Genomic DNA, 20,897 nt, shown 5'->3' with positions numbered 1-20,897 from the left:
TATTCTAGTGAGGCCCAATGGTTCAAACTGACTGTGAGAATGTAGTAGTCTAATTTAGGGTTAGAGAATATTCATGTTTGAAAATGGAATAATAAGAAGTAACATGACCTTTTGTCTAAAATATCCCCCAGATGTACCTCTTCTGTTTTGAAGTCTCACTGAAGATGAATTACAAAAATCCTTATCAGTGGAACTAGCTTGAGTGTCAACTAAATGTAAAGACCTGCAGGGAATTAATATGAATAAAATGTGCCACAAACTCAGAGAGACCTTTGAGTGACTAAAGATTCTCATTATCTAGGAAACTTTCTTTATTTGCTACCTGATTCCTTTGCTCAACTCATATTTTAAATCTATTTTTCCCCCGTGTGGTCTGTAGAGATAGAAACTCATTTATGGTAATCTGAGGAAAAGAATAAATCTGATTGAGGTTCTGGGTAGCCAACTTCTCCTTTTTTAAATGAATTGTGTGAACCTGACTCTAGCATAGAATCTGGTGATGGAGACCATGAAAGCCCAGATATTAACTTCCTTGCGACATAGATTGACTCTGGCCTTGTGCAGTGTCAATGAAATGCATCTGGAGCAAGGACAAAATAGGCTAAAGACTGAGGGAAATGTGGATTCTCTGGGGCCACACTGATGTGGGTTTCTGGCCTAGTCTTATGGGCTAGGAAGTTGAGGTACAGCTCCAGGTAGTAACTGAGACATTTTGCATTTTAGTCTGCTTTCCAGACCATTTTGCAATAGAAGATTTAGCTCAGTTTCCTATCACGGCCATATATCCTATGCCTTTCTAGAAGATAACATTCATATAAACAACATACAAAGATGACAAGTACATTTGCAATTATTCCTATACACCAGTGTGGCTAGTGCATCTATTATTAGGCTGCTTTCATGTTAAGATTTTCATTATTATGACATTTCAGTTTGGCATTTTAAATTTTCATCTCTGTCCCTTTTCATCTGTTCTATTTCAGGGACTCAGATGTCCCACATCAGAACTGTGTTAGACATGGAGGGGGGGGGGGGGGGGGAGGCGGGGAATGAAACAGACACAGTCACTGTCCTCAAGGGTTTCACAGACAAAGAGAAAAACTCAGCCCAGAGAGGAAACTAGCCCAGCTAGCCAAGAGACTTCTTTACTTCTTTGTTAATAACACACAGAGCAGAACCCTGCCTCAGGAAGATTAGGATTCCACTGATCCTCTAAGGCGGTAGGTAAGGCTCTGGTAGTTCTGTGATACACTCAGGTGATACTGGCTCTTTGTGTTTCCAGGGCTGTGTTCAGATCCTCAGATAAAAATGGTTTTCCTAACTATCTCCACTTAGAGAACAGAATTGTTATTTAGAGATCAGCAACTGGGAGAGGTTAGCCATCTGCTATATAGAAAAGGCCAAAGAGGTTTCTGTAAATTGAATTAGGACTCCCCTCCCCCACCAGTACTGGACAGTGATTGAAAAAGAAGGACTCTGTGGGCTCACCGACACAACTTTTAAATGGGAGTCTATGCAGTACTGTCTGCTGATGTTTGAACCTCTTGGTAAATAACTTACTATTGCCTCAATTTATCGTTATCTTTTTTATCTCCACTACTTTGTAAAAATATCATTAGAAGTTTTGAGATTTTGCTCAGCTGCTCCACCCATATCTTTTGAAAAAAGATGGGATTTCAAGGCGAGATATAAAACTTTACAGAGGTCATTTGGATCTCTTGAGTTTATGTCCATTTGCTTTTAGACAGAATTTGCTGAAGTAAAAATCTATGTATAAATCTGTGTCTGTATTATCACAGTCAATTCAGGTGTAAGTTAACATCTGTCATAAATGTTGGTCCAAACATGCCATATTGACTGAAAACATATCTGTAGGAAATTTCACTCAAGGTGTGCAATTATAATTTAATTTTTTAGCAGTAGGTCAGGTTCTGTGCTCTTCCTTTTCCTTTTCATCCCGATTACAAATCAGCTAAAGGGTAGACCTGAGGAGGGACAGGGGATGAAGAGCAAGAAGGAATCATGTACTTAAACACTCAGAAAGTTTTAGCTTTGATTCATTTTTGGTTGAAATACAGTGCAAGTGTTATGTTTAGTTTCTCCTGCTCTAAAATAAGCACTGTTAATTTTTTCATTTGGTGAATTTTCACACAAGTGCTAATCACACGTTTCTATAAATTATATTAATTTAACTTATTTCCCTAAATGTTGTTCTGCAGTGTGTAGCACGGATGTTCTCAGATTCTTGGCTGTGTGAGCTTGTTGCCGTTGGAAGCAGAACAGAAACATCTGAAAGACATTATCTGAATTACCGATGCTGGAGCATCTGATCTCACCTTTCACTCTGGTTCCTAAAACACAACTGTTTTTTCCCCTTGTGTTTTATCTGTATGTCCTGCCTCCTCCATCTTTGACATTGCCCCCAGTTTGGTTTTTTTGGAGAAGGCACTGTCATCGTACAAGTTAAAGAAAGAGTAAATTTGGGTCGTCGTATTTGATGTTTAATAGTTTAGTTTGCATGAGGGTGACTACTTCAGATTTAAAAGACAACGGAGTTTGGTGTGGGCTATAATCTGCCCTTTCTTATCCCCCAAAAGGAGTACTCATTTATGAAAAAAATTAACTATTATATATATTTTTCCTTTTCAGAGTATGATTTCATCCATTGTAAATAGCACATATTATGCCAACGTGTCAGCAACCAAGTGCCAGGAGTTTGGGAGATGGTATAAGAAGTACAAGAAGATTAAAGGTAAACTGACTTTTTTGTTTCGAGAGCCCGTTTTTAATTTCTTAGGTCAGTGAGTTGTTGGTTCTTTGGCGTTTATGCTAATTTTAGCTATAAGTGTTTATAAAATTATATATGATTTTTATAAAGGTAAGATTCTTAATATTCCCATCCGGAGATCCTAATTAGCTTCCTTAAAACTAAGATGATATTATGGGACACCTGGGTGGCCCAGTTGGTTGGGTCGTGATCTCACGGTTTGTGGGTTTGAGCTTCACGTCCGGCTCTATGCTGACCGCTCAGAGCCTGGAGCCTGCTTCAGATTCTATGTCTCCCTCTCTCTCTGCCCCTCCCCTGCTTGCACTCTGTCTCTCTGTCTCCGAGACAAAACAAAACAAAACAAAAGACAGTATTAGAACTAAAGTAAAATTCTTAGCATAATATATGAAGTTTATCGTTTTTACAAGACACATCTGTGAAGACCAAGATTTTTAGAAATATTTTGAAGTGGTTTATTTCAGATAGGCATGTCTATTTAAAAAACTCAATCATGGGGCGCCTGGGTGGCGCAGTCGGTTAAGCGTCCGACTTCAGCCAGGTCACGATCTCGCGGTCCGTGAGTTCGAGCCCCGCGTCGGGCTCTGGGCTGATGGCTCAGAGCCTGGAGCCTGTTTCCGATTCTGTGTCTCCCTCTCTCTCTGCCCCTCCCCCGTTCATGCTCTGTCTCTCTCTGTCCCAAAAATAAATAAATGTTAAAAAAAAAAAAAATTTAAAAAAAAAAAAAAAAAACTCAATCAATAAATCATTTCCATTAATATATTAATGGAAATTTAAAAGCAGTCATTGTAGGTTAAATCAGCACTTACAGTTGCAGTACCAATTAAAAAATTGAAATGATGCTGTGGTAGCAGGAAATCTTTGCTTAGAAATGGAGTTTTGACGTGCTTATTTGGTGACAATTCCAGAGCGTGGTTAAATCAAAGGGACTCTGCAGTAAAGCAGACTTGTGTTCAAATCTCTAGCCTCCATTTGCTAGCGTGTTTTTGTGTGTTTACACAAATTACTTATTTAACTTCACCAAGGTTCAATCTCCTCATCTGAAAATTGGAAACAATAAAAGTCTTTAAATCGCTCACTAGCTGTGAGGACTAAATAAGTTAATACTGGCATAAGGAAGCCTCTTAAATAATAGCTATAATACTATAATGCTATACTGATAATTACTAGTAGTAGTACTGGCAGTCATATATTAAATGTGGAATTGTGTCTGGTCCTGAAAATACAGCCTCTTATATAATAAATGGCATGCTCTTTAGACCATCCAGCCCTTGAAATGTATCAGTGATATTTTGCCTTTGCAAATATGTCAATGTTGGAAACATTCTGGTGTTCTCACCCAATTCAAATGCTATTCAAATTGAAATGCTATGAGCCCCTGAGGGGATTTGGGGAATTTTTGGGTAACATAATTGCTTGATGTTCAAGGGTCCTTCCAGTCTATATTTTGAATGATTATGACATCATCCATCATACTTTATTATAGGTATTCGTAGCCTTGCTGACAGTTCTCTGCCCCCATATGAGGTTCAAATGACAATTTATGGTGGGTAGGTAAAAGTAAAAGATGAGTTTATTTGTTTTACTACCTGCAGGTTTCCTCTAGGGAGACAGTATCAAAGTAATGCTTATTGGTGTTTGAGTATTTGGGAGCTTGTTTACAAGGTTAGCTTTTGACGAAATGAACTTTACATGCATTGACAGAACATTTATGATTACAAAAGACTGAGCGCATTTTATGCTAAATATCCATTTTATCAGGAAAGTCAAGATGTTGAACTACCCAGGAGGAATTAAGTACACTGAAAATTGAATTAAGATCCATTTCTCTTCTGCAAATTCTAAAATTCTTAGCAGCATTTAGATTCCAGTTTGGGCACTTGCTTTAGAATATTATTAATATTAACTCTTATGCAGGATAAGATGAATAACTCCTTCTCATTGTAAGACATGGTTGTATAGTTCAGAAGGGTTTCTTTTCTCTAAGCGTTGTCTCTCAGTTTTTCTTTTAAAATAAGATTGTTGAAGTGTTTGAACATATCCTCTTTGGCTAAACATCAAAAGAATCATGCAGCTTCAAGGTCATTTGTTAGATCCCATTTACTTGCTGTTAGAAGAGAAAAGGAAGAGAGCGTCCTCTTTTAATAGGCTTGAGTATAATTCCAGATTCAGAAAGACTGGAAACTCTTCACTCTAGTGTTTTCAGAATTGCCACTACAGAATCCGTGTGTGTGTGTGTGTGTGTGTGTGTGTGTGCGCTCGCGTGCGTGCATGTGTTTCTGTTCACACACATACACATTAACGCTTATATCTTCTACTTTTTTTTCTTCCTTTCTTAGAGATTCAATTCTTTAAGCTCTGTTTTTTTTTTTCAAGATAGTAAATGCACAGTTAAATCTTAAGTGCCGTAAAAGCAGACTGAGACCTTGATTTCAATCAGGAGGTCAAGGATCCACACCTGAAGAGGCTGCCAGACACTGTGCACACATGCTATTCGGAGATGGAGCCAGTCATTGCTGTTGAAAAGTGTGTGTGTGCATGTGTGTGTGTGTCAGTAGGAGGAGAAAAGGGAAGGTTAAGGTATGTGTGAAGTAAACACAAGCTGCCGTAAAACAGTTCAAGTGGTGTTGATTCATCAACCAAGGGAGTGGGAGGAAAAACAAAGAATTCATGGCAGGTATAATGGTGTACAGAAAATAAACACCGAGAGAAGTACATTTTATTAACTTTGGACCCTCAGTGAAAAGGAAGTGTTGGACCTATACAGGCACGTTTCATCTGCTATGAATAGATGTTGCTGTGGGAGTTCCTATCTAGTAGAATCCACTTCTCATGGGAAAGGAGTGATTTTGTTTGTAAAATTTCTGTTTGTGTCCATCCATTTTCAAAATGAGAAAAAGAAGTAATGAGTTTCAAATCTGGAAATTAGTGGTAGCAACATCAGAACTCTACCTTAGGGTTCTGCCTGAGAACCCAGGAAGTCAAGAGTTCCATGGCCTTCCTTGCCCCCCTACCCATCCCATTTCCACCCCCACATTACCAATTTACATGTATCCCGGCTGATATAATGTGTAGAAGAGAATCTCACGCTAACTTACTAATGTCCCAAACTAAATGCAGCTACATTGTTAAATATGTTTCCTATTATCTGCTAATGTCTGTTTTAATAAAACAGTGGGAACTAAATGGTTGCTTCTTAATCAAAACCATGATTTCCTGACATAAGCTATGTGATTCTGTTACAAATTGCCACATATAGATCTCCTAAGTCAAATTTTTTTTCCCTCCTCATAGAAATAAATAAACAGTAAAATAATTATATACTCTGGAAGATCAAAGTAAATATGACTAAAACCTGGCAAAAATAAAAGTCCACTGGAAGGATTAAAAAAAAAGGATCAGATTGCAAATTCTATAGTTAATGCTTAAATAAATATGAGAAAAATGAACAATCAATAATTTGATATCATTAAAAACAGATGTAAAAACTATATACAAATGGAATTGTCTGAATTTTGAAGTAAACATTTTAATGTCCATTTTTTGAATTTGTTGTTATTATAGCTAAACTATTTACACTTCTTCTTTAAAAAGTCCTAAGTTAGTTTGGCTTAGCATGTGAACTTTATTTTCCCCAGTGATCACAACAAAGTACATTCTGTTTACTTTTTTTCTTTAATTTCAAAGACAATCATGGTTGACACAGACATATTTGAGTTAACATTAGTGTTAATTCAGGATGGATGGGGAGAGAGAGTTTGTATACTCTGGTTTTAAGGTCCAGAACTATGAACCTGCTTCCCAGGGAATTTTGATAATTGAATAAAATTAAGTGGGTAGATAGGGTAGTAGGTTGGTTTAGATGGCATTTTTTATTGCTGTTCATCTCATACTGTAATTGCTTCTGGCCTACATTTTACAGTGAAGAGCTCATAAGCAAGTATAAGAAAAGAAAATGTACATATTGTATAAAAGCAGGGGGAAAGAAAAGACCAATATTAGCAGTTGTGTAGTGTGTAGGAGTTTTAATGTTGGACACAAGGATAATCCACAGGCACCTGGAAATGTCATGCTTACAAAGTTATTTTCAAGAATTCTTTGGATTATGTGGAATTTAACCCTTCAATTTTTCTTTCACAAGTTTACACATTTTAATGAAACACTTATTTTTTTAGCCTAATTCTTTTATGTTAACTATTTATTTTTTTTTTTTAAATTTTTTTTTCAACGTTTATTTATTTTTGGGACAGAGAGAGACAGAGCATGAACGGGGGAGGGGCAGAGAGAGAGGGAGACACAGAATCGGAAACAGGCTCCAGGCTCTGAGCCATCAGCCCAGAGCCCGACGCGGGGCCCGAACCCACGGACCGCGAGATCGCGACCTGGCTGAAGTCGGACGCTCAACCGACTGCGCCACCCAGGCGCCCCTTATGTTAACTATTTAGATGTAAACTTCTTGCCTCATCATTTCTGTGAAACTAAGTGGCAGTTATACATGCAGTATCATCAGAAATCACACTTCTATAGCAATCCACTCTTCAGAGGATCTTATAAGAATAAGAAAGTGCCTTAACAAAGAAGGACTCATGTATTTTAAATGTGTTCTAGTTAAAAATTAATGAATTAAAAGAAAATAATGTTATGTCTACAGTGTTTTTCATCTGACACCAAAAGCAAAATGAAGTGTCATCTTTGCTGAGGTCAATCTCAACTATTTAATGTGTCATAAGAATTAAGGGGTCATTGAAAGTTCACACAAATACTAGTGGATATTGTAAAATTATTTGTGTCATAAAATAATACCACTAGAATGAATGGATCTAACCAAACCCCATATTTTGGCCAGAAAGCAAAATTATCCTCATCACTTTTCTTTTCTTAATCATTGCTCAAGAACCCTCTGATTGTTAGTTGTCTTAATTTTATTTATTTGAACTTATTTTGCAAAATATTAAAACGCTGGGAGAAATGAGGATTTTAAAAACCAGTGTTACTTTTCCAAGCCTGGTTTATTCTAGTAATCAGTATTTTATCTGACCCTGTCTGATCTAGTCTTGCAAGATCAAACGTCCAGGCCAGCAAGCAGACAGTAAACAAAGCCCGTGAAGGGTTTCAGTAAACACAAAGATTAGATGTTGAATGAAAATTAAACTCCTTGAACTAGTCCTCTGTACTAAAGTGGTTAAGTGGGTTGTGATTAAAAGAAATAAGTAATTATGATCATTATAGCTGAAATGATATAATGTTACCACATTTAAAGCACCTCTTGTACCCAGAAATGATTGTGTCATTTACAAAGTGGTGCCTCAGAGTTGAATAGAGAAATCAATGTCCCCTGACCTGGTTCCGTAAGGCAGCCCTAGCTTAGCCATGGTGGTATCGGTGGTCAGGACAATGCCTTTAATCAACTGCCGGTACTTCTGCCTCTGCTGTTGTTTAGCTCTGATGAGGTAAAAGCAGCTTACTTTTGTCTACCTAATTTTTCTGAGTCATGAAAGAAATTTTCTTTCAGCTTTGGATCTAAATGAAGGTGTTCGGCAAGGAAGTTTGTTCCTCTGCCTGTACTGCATCTTGCTTAAAGTAATGCCAACATCAAATCCTTGACTTTTATATAAATCCTGGAACTTATATAAATTTTATACGAATATTCATGGAAATAGAAACATCACTTCCACAACCAACCACTTACTGGTTTCCCAACATTTGGAAGAACCTTGTGCTTTTTTACTCTGATAATCATTGATGTGCATTCATCAATCACTTTTAGCCTGTTTGGCTCCCCCATTAGAAGTTTATTGGCTGTGGGGCTCCTGCGTGGCTCAGTCAGGTTAAGCGTCTGACTTCGGCTCAGGTCATGGTCTCACAGTTCGTGAGTTCGAGCCCCATGTCAAGTTGTCAGCACAGAGCCTGGAGCCTTGTTTCAGATTCTGTGTCTCCCTCTCGCTGCCCCTCCTCCACTTGTTCTCTCTCTCTCTCAAAAATAAATGAACATTAAAAAAAAAAAAGTTTAGGGGCGCCTGGGTGGCGCAGTCGGTTAGGCGTCCGACTTCAGCCAGGTCACGATCTCGCGGTCCGTGAGTTCGAGCCCCGCGTCAGGCTCTGGGCTGATGGCTCGGAGCCTGGAGCCTGTTTCCGATTCTGTGTCTCCCTCTCTCTCTGCCCTTCCCCCGTTCATGCTCTGTCTCTCTCTGTCCCAAAAATAAATAAACGTTGAAAAAAAAAAAAATTAAAAAAAAAAAAAAGTTTATTGGTCGTGTCAACAAGTGAAAAAATGGCGGGTGGGAAATGCCATGGACCCTACCCAAGCTCAGGTGTGGGCCAATTCCTTACTTGGATCTTAAGAAGCTCATTCTAGCTGTATTGGTAGCTGCTTCTTTGGCTTTAGCTTTGTTCTTAAATGTTCATAAATGTTAAAATGTAAAACAGTCATTTGTCAACAATGTGGTTTGTAGATTAAGAGAAACAAATTTGCTATCTGCTTATATTATTTATTTAAATTTTTTTTAATGTTTATTTACTTTTGAGAGAGAGAGAGAGAGAAAGACAGCGCGCGCACGCGTGTGAGTGGGGGAGGGGCAGAGAGAGAGGGAGACACAGGATCTGAAGCAGGCTCCAGGCTCTGAGCTGTCAGCACAGAGCCTGACTCGGGGCTGGGCTCCAACTCACGAACCATGAGATCATGGTCTCAGCTGAAGTCAGACGCTTAACCGACTGAGCTACCCAGGCGTTTCTCTGCTTATATTATTTATAATGCCATTTTAAACATATGCTTAAAAAGGATGGAAAGGTGAAATGATATTTTTTCTAACTCCCTCCTTTCCTTCCTCATCTATCCATCCATCCATCTATCATGTATAATTAGTGTTTGAAAGAAGTAGAAGATACAGTTCTTGGTTTCCAAAGGCCTACATCTATAAAATTAGTTTGAGCATCCATTTTATGTACCTGGCAGGATTCTAAGTGGGGAACATTACACAGCCCCTCCCCTCCCTGTAAGAAAATTACAGTCACAGTTAAATGACTAATTTTAATTAAACAAATGTTTAGTGAGTGCTTCTGTGACAGGCCATTTTCAGTTCCAGAAACAGCAAGAGACATCTAGAAACACATGAGATATGTTTCCTACCTCTGGTTGTATTGCTGTCAACCTAGCAGGGGAGGTAGCCCTCTATCTAGCGAATATAGTGGTAGTGCAGAGAATGGTCCATAAGTTTTACCTGATAAGTGTTATGTTGCGGGGGAGGGTAATTTGAAAAGCAGTCCATGAGTTATACCTTAAGGACAGTGGGATTTTGCAAGGAGAAAAAGAGAAGGAAGAATATTTTAGGCAACTGCAAGTTTTGGGGCATAGATGCAGAGGTGCAAAAGAGCAGGAATGTTTAGAAAACTATGGGTGGTTGTCCAGTGTCTCTAGAATGACAGTACATTTATCATGATACTGTCATGTAAGAGATGTCCAGAATGGCTAACATTTGGTGAAAAAGAAACGGTAGGGCATGGCTAGGTGTGGGGTTAATGATAGCATCAAACGTTAGGAAATGAGCAAAGCTTTTTTTGGGATCTGGTTATAGGGAACATTTGTGTTATAATGATGAAAAATAAGGTTGCGACCTTACCTTGGGGAACTCTGAAAGTTCAGTTGAGGTATATTGAGAATTGGTGAAAACACTCCATCATTGGGAGTGATATGATGGAAATGGTGGTTTAAAAAAGAAATTTCTTTAGGGGAGCCTGGATGGCTCAGTTGGTTAAGTGTCTGACTCTTGATATCAGCTTAGGTCATGATCCCAGGGTTGTGGAACTGAGCCCTGCATTGGGCTCCATGCTGAGCATGGATCCTGCTTGGGATTCTCTCTCCCTCTCTCTCTCTGCCCCTCCCCAGCTCATACTTTCTCTCTCTCCCTCAAAATAAATAAATAAACTTAAAAAAAGATAAATTCCTTTAGAATTCATCTAAAACTATGTGTGGGGGTGAGTGTGTATACCAGGAGAGGAGGTAGGTGGGAAGGTTAAGGGCAGTATGTGCAACTGGGAGGAAGTTGGCAAAATAAAGTCTATTGCATTCATATATGGAAGTGAAGATAGGGAAGTGTGGCCTTGGCTTTTGGTGGCAGCAGTGAGAAAGAGAGAAGTGGCCAATGCAATATGTGTGTGGGAAAGAGAAAAAGAAATCAAAGTAGAATCCAAGGTTTTGAGCGTAAGTGACTTTTGATGGTTTTGACAGAAATAGGCCAATATAAATTGAGGTTGCGGGTACTTCAGTGAGAGTTGGTGAACTAGGTAGAAATATCCATTGGGCCATTCAACATGTGGAACCAGCTGACCAAAGGACAGGACTAGAGGATAAATTTTGGAGCCAATGTTTTCGACATGATAGTTAAAATACCACCAAAAAAAAAAAAAAAAAATTCTCTAAAAAAAGAGAATGAGAACACGAGGGAATTGGAAGCTTTGAAAGGAAAATGGCCTTGGGTTAAGAAGATGGGAAGAAAGTGAGGTTTCATGGAAGCCAAGGCAAGATGGGTTACTAGTGGAGAAATGTTATCAAGGGTACCAGGAGGAGGAGGAGGAGGAGAAGAGATATTTGGAGGTTCTTAGCTTTGGCAGAAAGGGGACCATAATGACATTGGAGAGAGCTATTTCTTTGTAGTGTGATAACAAGGGGAATATATATGCATCTCAGAAGGGAATATGGCATGAAAATTAGAGCAGATATTGACTTAGTCAGGAAAGGATATAAAAGCAGCTAACTACAGCATTAGGAATAAGTGTAAACTACACTCCCCACCTCCTCTCCAGTATTCAGGAGAAAGAGGATGGAGCCAATGGAGGCCAAAGACTCTGGAGAGGAAGAAGAGTGTTAACCAAGAGTTCACAAACCAGGAAGGGATGGGATCTGAGGCACAGATGATGCTTTGCCTTTGAAAGAAAGAGAAATAGCCATATCTTCTTTAGAATCTGCAGGAAAGGAAAGGAGATGAACAAGAAGACAGGTTTTGGAGATGGAGTGACGGGTAAAGAATGAAGCAGATCATACCATAGGTGGCTGTTGTGATTAACCATCAGTAAAAGAGAGAATGGCTGGGATGGGGATTGGTGAGGAGAATGCCTGAAATAGGTTCTGGACCAACCATATTTGGGCAACAATGGGAGCGTTGGGACCCGAACAAGGTGACATAGTTAAGGGTTTACAGTGGTTCAGGTCTCTTCAGTTAATTCTTACCTTTTCCTTACGGTATGCTTTAGATTTCTCAAAGCTTCTGATTTCCATTTGTCCTTCCCAGAAACAAAATGAGAAACTCAAAAACAAAGATAGATCTGGTGGTGCTGAATGAAGAATCTACAGTTGTGAAATGAGTTTTTGTATGTAGACCGGGAAGTGTCTAGCTGATTAAAAATCTGGTATGACTGTGGTGACATCATCTTATATGGGGGAAATCAATGGGTTAGAATCAGAATTCTCTTGGTTTCTAGATCAATTAAATAAAAACTATTTGTTTTTCCTTGTAGGATTTACAAAGTTAAAAGCTGAAAAGCACTTATCAAGTTCACAAGGTGCTCAAAGCTAAGTACAAGTACTATGTAAGATGTTAGGTCTAATGTGATAATTGCCTGTGCTAGACATTGTTTTACAAGCTATTCACCTGACTGATGATAGGCATTCATTTCACCTTTTTCAAGAATTTGAGATTATCTAACATAGGAATCCTGAACTCCCAAGGGAACAGACAAATCTGGACTCAGAGAATATAAGTCAGGCTATGAGTTCTAACATTGGACTTTCCAAGCTGTCATCTTTCTAAGTTTCATGTTTTATAGTAATTTTGACTTACTTTTGAATAATGCCCCTATTAGACCAAAAGTTTTTTGAAAAAACATCTCAGGAACACATCCATTTTGTGCCCTCCTCAAAAGCCCTGTGAACATAGGACTTTGAACATTGTAGGTACTTATTTTGTTAAATAGTAATAGAAATGAATTTAATACATGAACTTATTTGAACGTATGCATTTAAAACAGTTTTGTTTTTACACATGTGGTATTGTGACTAATTTTATTTGCTATCTGATGTCTTAATTGAGGAAAAATACAATCTTTGCCTTTAATTCGTATTACAAGTGTCCTTAGCAAATTAGTAATGGGTTAAAATCATTCTTTTTTTTTTCTTTCTATTAATTAGTTATTGAAGTAAAGATTTAGCAATAGTCAATTCCACTGAAAGAGACAGTAACACCTTTGTTAAGTAAAAATTAGAGACCTACAAAAAGCATCCCTTTAAGGTTTTTCCAGCTAGTTTATTGAATATTTTCCTTAAAATAATGGTCTAAGACATTTAAGTCCTGTAAAAGCAAACACAATGGCCAATGGAAAAGAATGAATTATGGGCTTATTGTTTCTTTGATTAACTTTTCTTTAATAGTCTGAATTTAAGAATTAATACACATAGAATGCCAATTGGCAAAGGGAGAATGCTCCTAAACAATAAAGTTATTGAAATGCAATTTTTTTCTATCGTGGTATATTCACCTCTGAAATTATAGTTTCAGATTAAAATAAAGAACAAAAATAAATAGATAAAACTTACTTTAACCTGTACAGAGTTACAGAAATACTCAAAATGACCAATGTTATCAAACTATGATAAAGCATTGTTTGAAACCAAAAGGGACACTAGTGTTCAGATGGGGAGGGGGCAGCTAAGATTACAGTAGGCGTAGAGGTGGGATAATACTCACTTTTTCCATGGAACATAATAGGTCCTATGAGCTTTTTTTTGCCAAAACACCAAGGTGTCCGGCTTCAAGTGTTTTATGGTAGATATATATGTTTTTGTGGATCTTAATATGATGGAAAAAGGAAGTTGATAACAAGGGGAAAATACACCTAAGAAAACCAGTCATATGGTATTATCACAATGCCGGCTGGTATACTTCGCTTATGGGGCTGGAAGCATTTTCCTTCCAAGCCTTGTTTTATTAGGAGTTAACAAGTTGGCTCTGAATATCTTGCTCTAGGCAGAGACTTTGCAAGCAAGTTCTCAACCCAGAGACAGATTCTCTTTAACAAATTTAGAGAAAAACAAATCTTTAACTTTCATAGTCCTAAAAGACTTAGCTTATTTTTTCCCCCTTTTACCCTTCAGTCTTTTCAAGCTCCTACTATTTTTCTTTAATTATATTCAGTAAACTCTTCTGGTAATAGATTTGTTTGTTTGTTTGTTTGTTTTTTTAATGGTGTGGGATTTACATTTGATATATATGGAATATTAGCTTTAGCTCTGGAAATCATGTCTGTATGTGTTAACAGAAAATGGATTTTATATAACAAATGGACTTTGTACCTCAGTTATTGCCTAGAACAGAATAAATCAGAAATATTTTCAGTGATTGGGCATATATTCAGTATTGGCATAGGGGTGCTGTTATGGTTTGTCAGGGAAATTAGTGTCATGACACCTTTTAAAAACAGTTTAAGTCCGTGAAAGACTTGGGTGGATAGTATGGTTAATTAGTGATAATATGTAACCCACCTCAGAGAGAAGAGTCAAAGTAAATAGCAGGTTGAACCATATGAAATTGCTATTTTTATAGATTAAAATTAGATATTGCCAATTTCATATAGTTCAATCATATAGGAATTTATTGTGATTGCTCAGGGTTATCAGGTTCTTACCTGTATTATGTGACTATGTATACCCCCTTTTACTTCTTGTTGTTTACATGTTTCAAAGAAATACTTCATATTTACAGAGTTTATAAAGAGTACTTGCCAAAGCTCTCAATTGTGTGATTCATGTCTTTCATCAGTCAAGTGGGAGTCCATACTGATGACACTCATTTTGGGACAAAACTTTTTTGGCTTCAAGAAAAATAAAAGAATTGCAGATTCGTGAAAATAAGTATAATGAGTGTGAATTTGTATTATGATACAAGTATGTATTGTGTGTGTGTGTGTGTGTGTGTATACATATATATATATATATGACTAGAATAAATTGCTAATAATAAAATTGGGATTGAATGGAACTATGTTTTATCATCACATAGAAATGCATTTTAAATTATAGGCAGGTGTTACAGGCCCATCTGTGTACCAAACAGTTAAATTTTCTGAAGCAAATCTATAGGTTGACTATGTAACACCAATATTACTCAGTACTGTATCTGTAGGCGCTGGCATCATTTCTGGCACATAACAGTTGATTAATAGGTACTTATGAATTAAAACAATAAACAAGTGTGAATAATCCTGTTTTAGTGATTAGCTACTTCAATTGTTGAGGAATCAGTGATTTCATCATTTTTAGAACTGACCCACTTTTTCAGTCTGTCACATCAGAAGGGTATACAAGGCATATACTAGAGGCATCAGGTTGCACCCTTATCATTCAGATAGCCCATCCATCTTCATGTTGCCAATGGGTGTACATGCCTCGTGCAAGCATGTGTGCACATACAAATAGAGCAGCAGGACTTCTCTGTAGGAAAGTAGATCTGTCCTGACTCAAATCCTAAAATTAATAATAACCACATGCCCCCAGTTGGGCATTTTAGCAGAAGCCGTGGAACAAAGGCTTTAAGGTCCCAAAGACATAGGTTTGAATGTGATTCTTTCTTTAATACGTATGTGATATGATTTTTTCTGAGCTTCAGCTTCTTCAATAAAGTGGTCATAATAATATATGTGTCATACTATTGTGAGAGTTCAATGACAATGATATGTCCAGGGCTTAGGTCAGTGCCTCAGCTACTGTATAAAAGGTAGGGCTTCATGTTACCTGAAATGCCAGTATGTTGTAAAAGAGGTACATGAGCAAGATAGATATGAGAATTTCTGCACTCATCATAAACATTTTCCTATAAAGGAAATTTATTAAAAAGTATTTGTGACATATTTAGGCCCTGAGAAGTTGACTTTGAGTTATGCAGAGAAAGAGAAAAAACTAGGTTTTATTGGTCATGTGGTTTGTTTGTTATGTTTATGAGGTTCAGAGCCAGCAGCTGTAATCATTTTGAATATTTCTAAATACTTATCTACATTTGGACAGCTATTCAACCTTGAACAGATCACCTGACCTCTCTGATATTAGTTGGGATCATTGTCTCAGAATTGGGCTCCAAGTTTTGGGGGCTAAGGGGTTGGGGAGCAAGGAACTTGGGGTGGAGGTTTGGAAATCCAAAGCAGTGATATATTCAGGAATATCTTTTGTCTACCCTCCAAGGTTTGGGTACCAATTCGAAATTATCAACTTAATTGGCAACTTTTCTACCAAGAGTGTCAGGGGCAAACCTGTGTCTTACCTTTATAGAATCAACTCCAGAGTACTTTCTGAGTTGAAGGAGTCACAGAAATTTTGCCATTCCTTCCACCCCGCTTTCTTTGGCTTATATTCTTCTACCCAGGGCTTTTAAGAGAGGTTCTAGGGAATACTGGAGTGTTATCTTATTAGGGAATCTATTAGCACTCATTCATGCTAATCCGTTTACATTTGCATAAGCATCTTAATAGTTTAAGGAAAAAAATCCATAGGCCAGAAATTCCAGAAATTTCTCAGTGCAAAACCTTTTACCCAATTCATTGTATACTTTCTAAGTATGGACAGACCCCAAGAGTTATTTCACAAAAGCAACTGTGTTAAGGTTTGCATTAAAATACGAGGTTCATAGTTCTGGAAATTGTATCAGTCTTTTAAGCAGTATTGGTAGATAAACCTGCAAGAGCAATACTACATCTACCGTGAGTGTCACTACATAAACTGCTATTATTCTTGTTGCAATAGGGAGTTTGGCAAAGAGAGATGTCTTAGGAAAGTCTTAGATTCTTGCCATAAAGAGTCAAGAAGCAGAAGCAGGTATTCTGAGAAAGGGAATTGTTTTGAAAATCCTAGCAGCAATTCTCTTTAAGACACTATTAGGTAAGTAACCTGGAAGGTTGCTTTAAAACCACTTTGCAGATAATCCTCCCTATTTTATAGGCAATCTCAATATCACTCAGGAAGTTAGAACCCAGGCCTTAAAAACCCCAGTTTACTCTGACACCTATCCTATGCCATCTTGCTGTGATTGACAGGTGTCTGATGTATGCTGATCAGACACTTCTCCTTTGGCTTTTAAATTCTGAGTATATTTTGGGGCATTTAGTCATGGAGTATATTTTGAATATTGAAATTTTACTAGGTTTACTTTACATAACATCTATAGCAAATAGACATAATAAAAACAATGAAATACAACTGAGAGAAGCAGTAAACTAAAGAGGAAAACTGTGTGTGTGTGTGTGTGTGTGTGTGTGTGTTTAAGTTTGGACATTTTCGATGCCTTTTTATTCCCCGGGAAATACAAATAAGACATTAAACATTTGCTTTTTAAAAATACTGTAGAGGGGCGCCTGGGTGGCGCAGTCGGTTAGGCGTCCGACTTCAGCCAGGTCACGATCTCGCGGTCCGTGAGTTCGAGCCCCGCGTCAGGCTCTGGGCTGATGGCTCAGAGCCTGGAGCCTGTTTCCGATTCTGTGTCTCCCTCTCTCTCTGCCCCTCCCCCGTTCATGCTCTGTCTCTCTCTGTCCCAAAAATAAATAAACGTTGAAAAAAAAAAATTAAAAAAAAAAAAAATAAAAATACTGTAGAACATATATTTTCCTTCTTTTGGTTGATGTAAATGTAACATGTACACATTTAGAGCATATTTTATTCCTTAAGTTTTTTTTTTCATTTTTATTATATTAACTTTTGAAACTTAAAGCTGTATTTGCGTAGCATTTCTATAAGTTTAATTTCAAGAATTGTGAGATTATATCATTTTATTTCCTGTCTATTCTTCTGCATCCCAATTTGAAGGCCAGAATATGAACTATTAAGCCTCATTTGGAGAAACTGAACAGCAACATATCCCTGTGTATACTGTGTGAGGCCATGTGATTCTGTATTGATAATGAATTCTTTTGAAGTATAGGAATTATTTTTAAAAGTGATATGATGTAACATGGCATAGTGACTTGAAAACAAGAGAAGATTGCAGTTCTTTAGGTGACCTTTGAGAAACAGCAGATGTTTGTCAGGGTGTCTTAATCAGGAAGTTTTGAAATGGGAAGCCTAATCTGTTAATCATAATTATACAGAGATTTTCTGAAACTTACAGTAGTGCTTTGACAAAGATCTTTCACATAGATACTGATCATCTAAACTTTACTGATACAATTCTGAGATAGTAATATTTTTCCTGTGGTAAGACTGATGTCCAGAGAATCTCCACCTTGCCCCACAAGGAGGCCCCACAGCTAATAAGAGGTATGGATTTGAGTACAGCTTTTTAATACCAGGTCCAATCAGTATAACATTTATCATCAACCAAAACTAAAGATTTTTTACAGATAATAAAATTTTTTAAATGGTTATTTATTTTTGACAGAGAGAGAGAGAGAGAGCATGAGCGAGCATGAGTGGGAGAGAGGCAGAGAGAGAGAGGGAGACAGAATCTGAAGCAGGCTCCAGGCTCCGAGCTGTCAGCACAGAGCCCAACGTGGGGTTCGAACCCACGAACTGTGAGATCATGACCTGAGCCAAAGTCAGATGCTTAACCGACTGAGCCACCCAGGCACCCCAGATAAATTTTTTTAAATGCTTATACATTTATAATATAGTGAATGTTAAGTAAGATTAGAGGAAAAAAGACAGGACAACAGACTGACAGTTAATAAGTGTCTGGTGTAGCCTCAAAGACAACAGTATAAAAGCAAAGACAACATAGAACAGTGAGTCTCAAACTTTAGCATACATAAAAATTACCCATCTCAAAAGACAATCAGGGGCACCTGGGTGGCTCAGTTGGTTGAGCGTCCGACGTCGGCTCAGGTCATGATCTCAGTTTGTGAGTTCGAGCCCTGTGTTGGACTGTGCTGACAGCTCAGAGCTTGGAGCCTGCTTCGGATTCTGTGTCTCCCTCTCTCTCTGCCCCTCCCCTGCTCACACTCTGTCTTGCTGTCTCTCAAAAATAAATAAACATAAAAAAAAAGACAATCAGTAAAAACAAAGATGATATAGATGTTGGTGCTTAAACTTTTGTGTATGTAAGAATCATTGGAGAGATTCTGATATGGAGCCCATGAATTTGTATTTCTAACAGTCTTCCAGGTGATAAGGATTTTGATGGTTCAAGGACTATACAGCAGAGACCTGAAATACACAATGTATATAAAACATAAGTATATATGAGGGATTTGTTATAATTAAATACTTGACTTCCTGGATATAACGTAAAATCGCTTGAAATAAAATGAGATTTTTGCGGGGCGCCTGGGTGGCTCAGTCAGTTAAGCATCAGACTTCGGCTCAGGTCATGGTCTCGCGGTTGGTGAGTTCAACCCCCTTGTTGGGCTCTTTGCTGACAGCTCAGAGCCTGCAGCCTGCTTCAGATTCTGTGTCTCCCTCTCTCTCTTCCCCTTACTCTCTCTCTCTCTCTCAAAAATAAATAAACATTGAAAAAATGAGATTTTTGCACCAAATATCTTTTAATTGTAATGTAGATTACTCCGTGGGAGGAGTGTGACTTTCTAGTCTGTGAACAACCAGTCGCAGCCAGCAATCATGGCCACTAAATAGCTACTGTTCATATGGTGCTCTTGGTTAGAACATCAACTCTGTGAACTTGGGGAGGCTTTAGGAACCCCTCCAGTTCTAAAGCAGGGCTACAAAGGGCTTTCCTACTTCAGAGTTAAATGGAATCCCAGAAGCTGAGGGAGTGGTTAGATAATGGTTTCGCATTCCCTAAATTCAGTCCCATAAAGCTCAGAGGAATCTGTAAGATATCCTGGAACTCTGAGTTCCTCAGAAACCTGAGCTGACTCCAGATCTGAACTGTTCACCTGCAAGGCCCCTAGACGGAGACCCTTTCCCACAGGTTAGAAGAGCTACAGAAAGCCTCTAAAGCTACCAGGTATAGAAATATTTCAGCTCCACTTGCCTTGACAGTTCTTCAAGCCACATCCTACTTAGAAACTTGAACTTGAAGGTGGAGGTATCATTCCTTCCCGGGCACACAGATCACCTTCAGGACTTTGGCAACAGTAGAATCAAATTCATTGTAAATTAAATTACAACTCTGATTCAAAGCCCTAGAAGTGGTGTGTTTTATGTCTCTTTAATAAGTAAGCAGTTTGGCTCTATTGAGAAGATTTTTGGTTGTGAATGTGAACATTGCTTTCATCATCAGAGGCAGGACTACCATTTATCCTTCACTTTTTTTCAGGGTTTTTTTTTTTTTTTTTTTTTTTTTTCTTTCCCATAGCTAAATATTGCAGACATTGAGATGGACCCTCAGAGCCAAGGTGTTGTCTCTGAATTTGGTTTAGTTTAAGACAGACTTAATATTATGTTTCCTTAGAGTAAAGAAAAAAAACATAAAATCACATACTGCTGTTAGGTCTACACCTCAGCCATTGTGATTACTTTCAAATAAATTTAAAAAGAAAGGAAGAGAGGGGCACCTGGGTGGCTCAGTCAGTTGAGCGTCCAACTTCAGCTCAGGTCATGATCTCACGGTTCATGGGTTTGAGCCCCACGTCAGGATCTGTAATGACCACTTAGAGCCTGGAGCCTGCTTCAGATTCTGTGTCTCCCTCTCTCTCTCTGTCCCTCCCTGGCTTGGGCTTTGTCTCCCTCTGTCTCTCCAAAATAAATAAATAAATGTTAAAAAAAGAAAGGAAGGAAGAGAAAGGTAGAAGGGGAAAGAGGGAGGGAAGAAAAGGGAAGGAAGGTAGGAGGGAAGGAGGAAAGAAGGAAGGAAGGAAGGAAGGAAGGAAGGAAGGAAGGAAGGAAGGAAGGAAGGGAGGGAAATAGAAAAGAAATAATGAATGTCCAAACTCAATTTTTAGTTGGAGTCTTGTGCATTGTGATGCTCCTCTGACCTTTTTTTTTTTTTTTTTAAAGCATTTGTCTTTCACCTGCTGTGGCTTTAGAGGCTAAAATATTATTATGATATTTTTATGAGAGTGGTAGAAAAAAAATGAAAAAGCTTTTCAAATTTAGCAAAATCTGTACAAATTTTTACTGAAACCATTTACTGCTCTGGTCAGTGGAGATGTAGCTTGTTGATGAGTATTTGATTTTTAGGCATTC

The 20,897-nt window shown here is 38.0% G+C and overlaps 1 protein-coding gene across 2 annotated transcripts in view; it reads left to right on the top strand.

Moving 5' to 3' along the window:
- SATB2 (SATB homeobox 2) overlaps positions 1-20,897 on the top strand; it is a 192,444-nt gene that overhangs the window by 89,168 nt on the left and 82,379 nt on the right. For both annotated transcript variants that reach the window (XM_025934980.2, XM_086719222.1), the window contains exon 6: positions 2,650-2,752. In XM_025934980.2, coding sequence (XP_025790765.2) covers positions 2,650-2,752 — 103 coding nt within the window. The remainder of the gene's footprint in view (positions 1-2,649; positions 2,753-20,897) is intronic.

The sequence above is a fragment of the Puma concolor genome, chromosome C1, assembly GCF_028749965.1.
Source record: "Puma concolor isolate L17-30 chromosome C1, mPumCon1.1.hap2, whole genome shotgun sequence".
Classification (NCBI taxonomy): domain Eukaryota; kingdom Metazoa; phylum Chordata; class Mammalia; order Carnivora; family Felidae; genus Puma; species Puma concolor.
The sequence above is the reverse complement of the archived record's forward strand: the minus strand, read 5'-3'. Positions and strand labels throughout refer to the sequence as shown.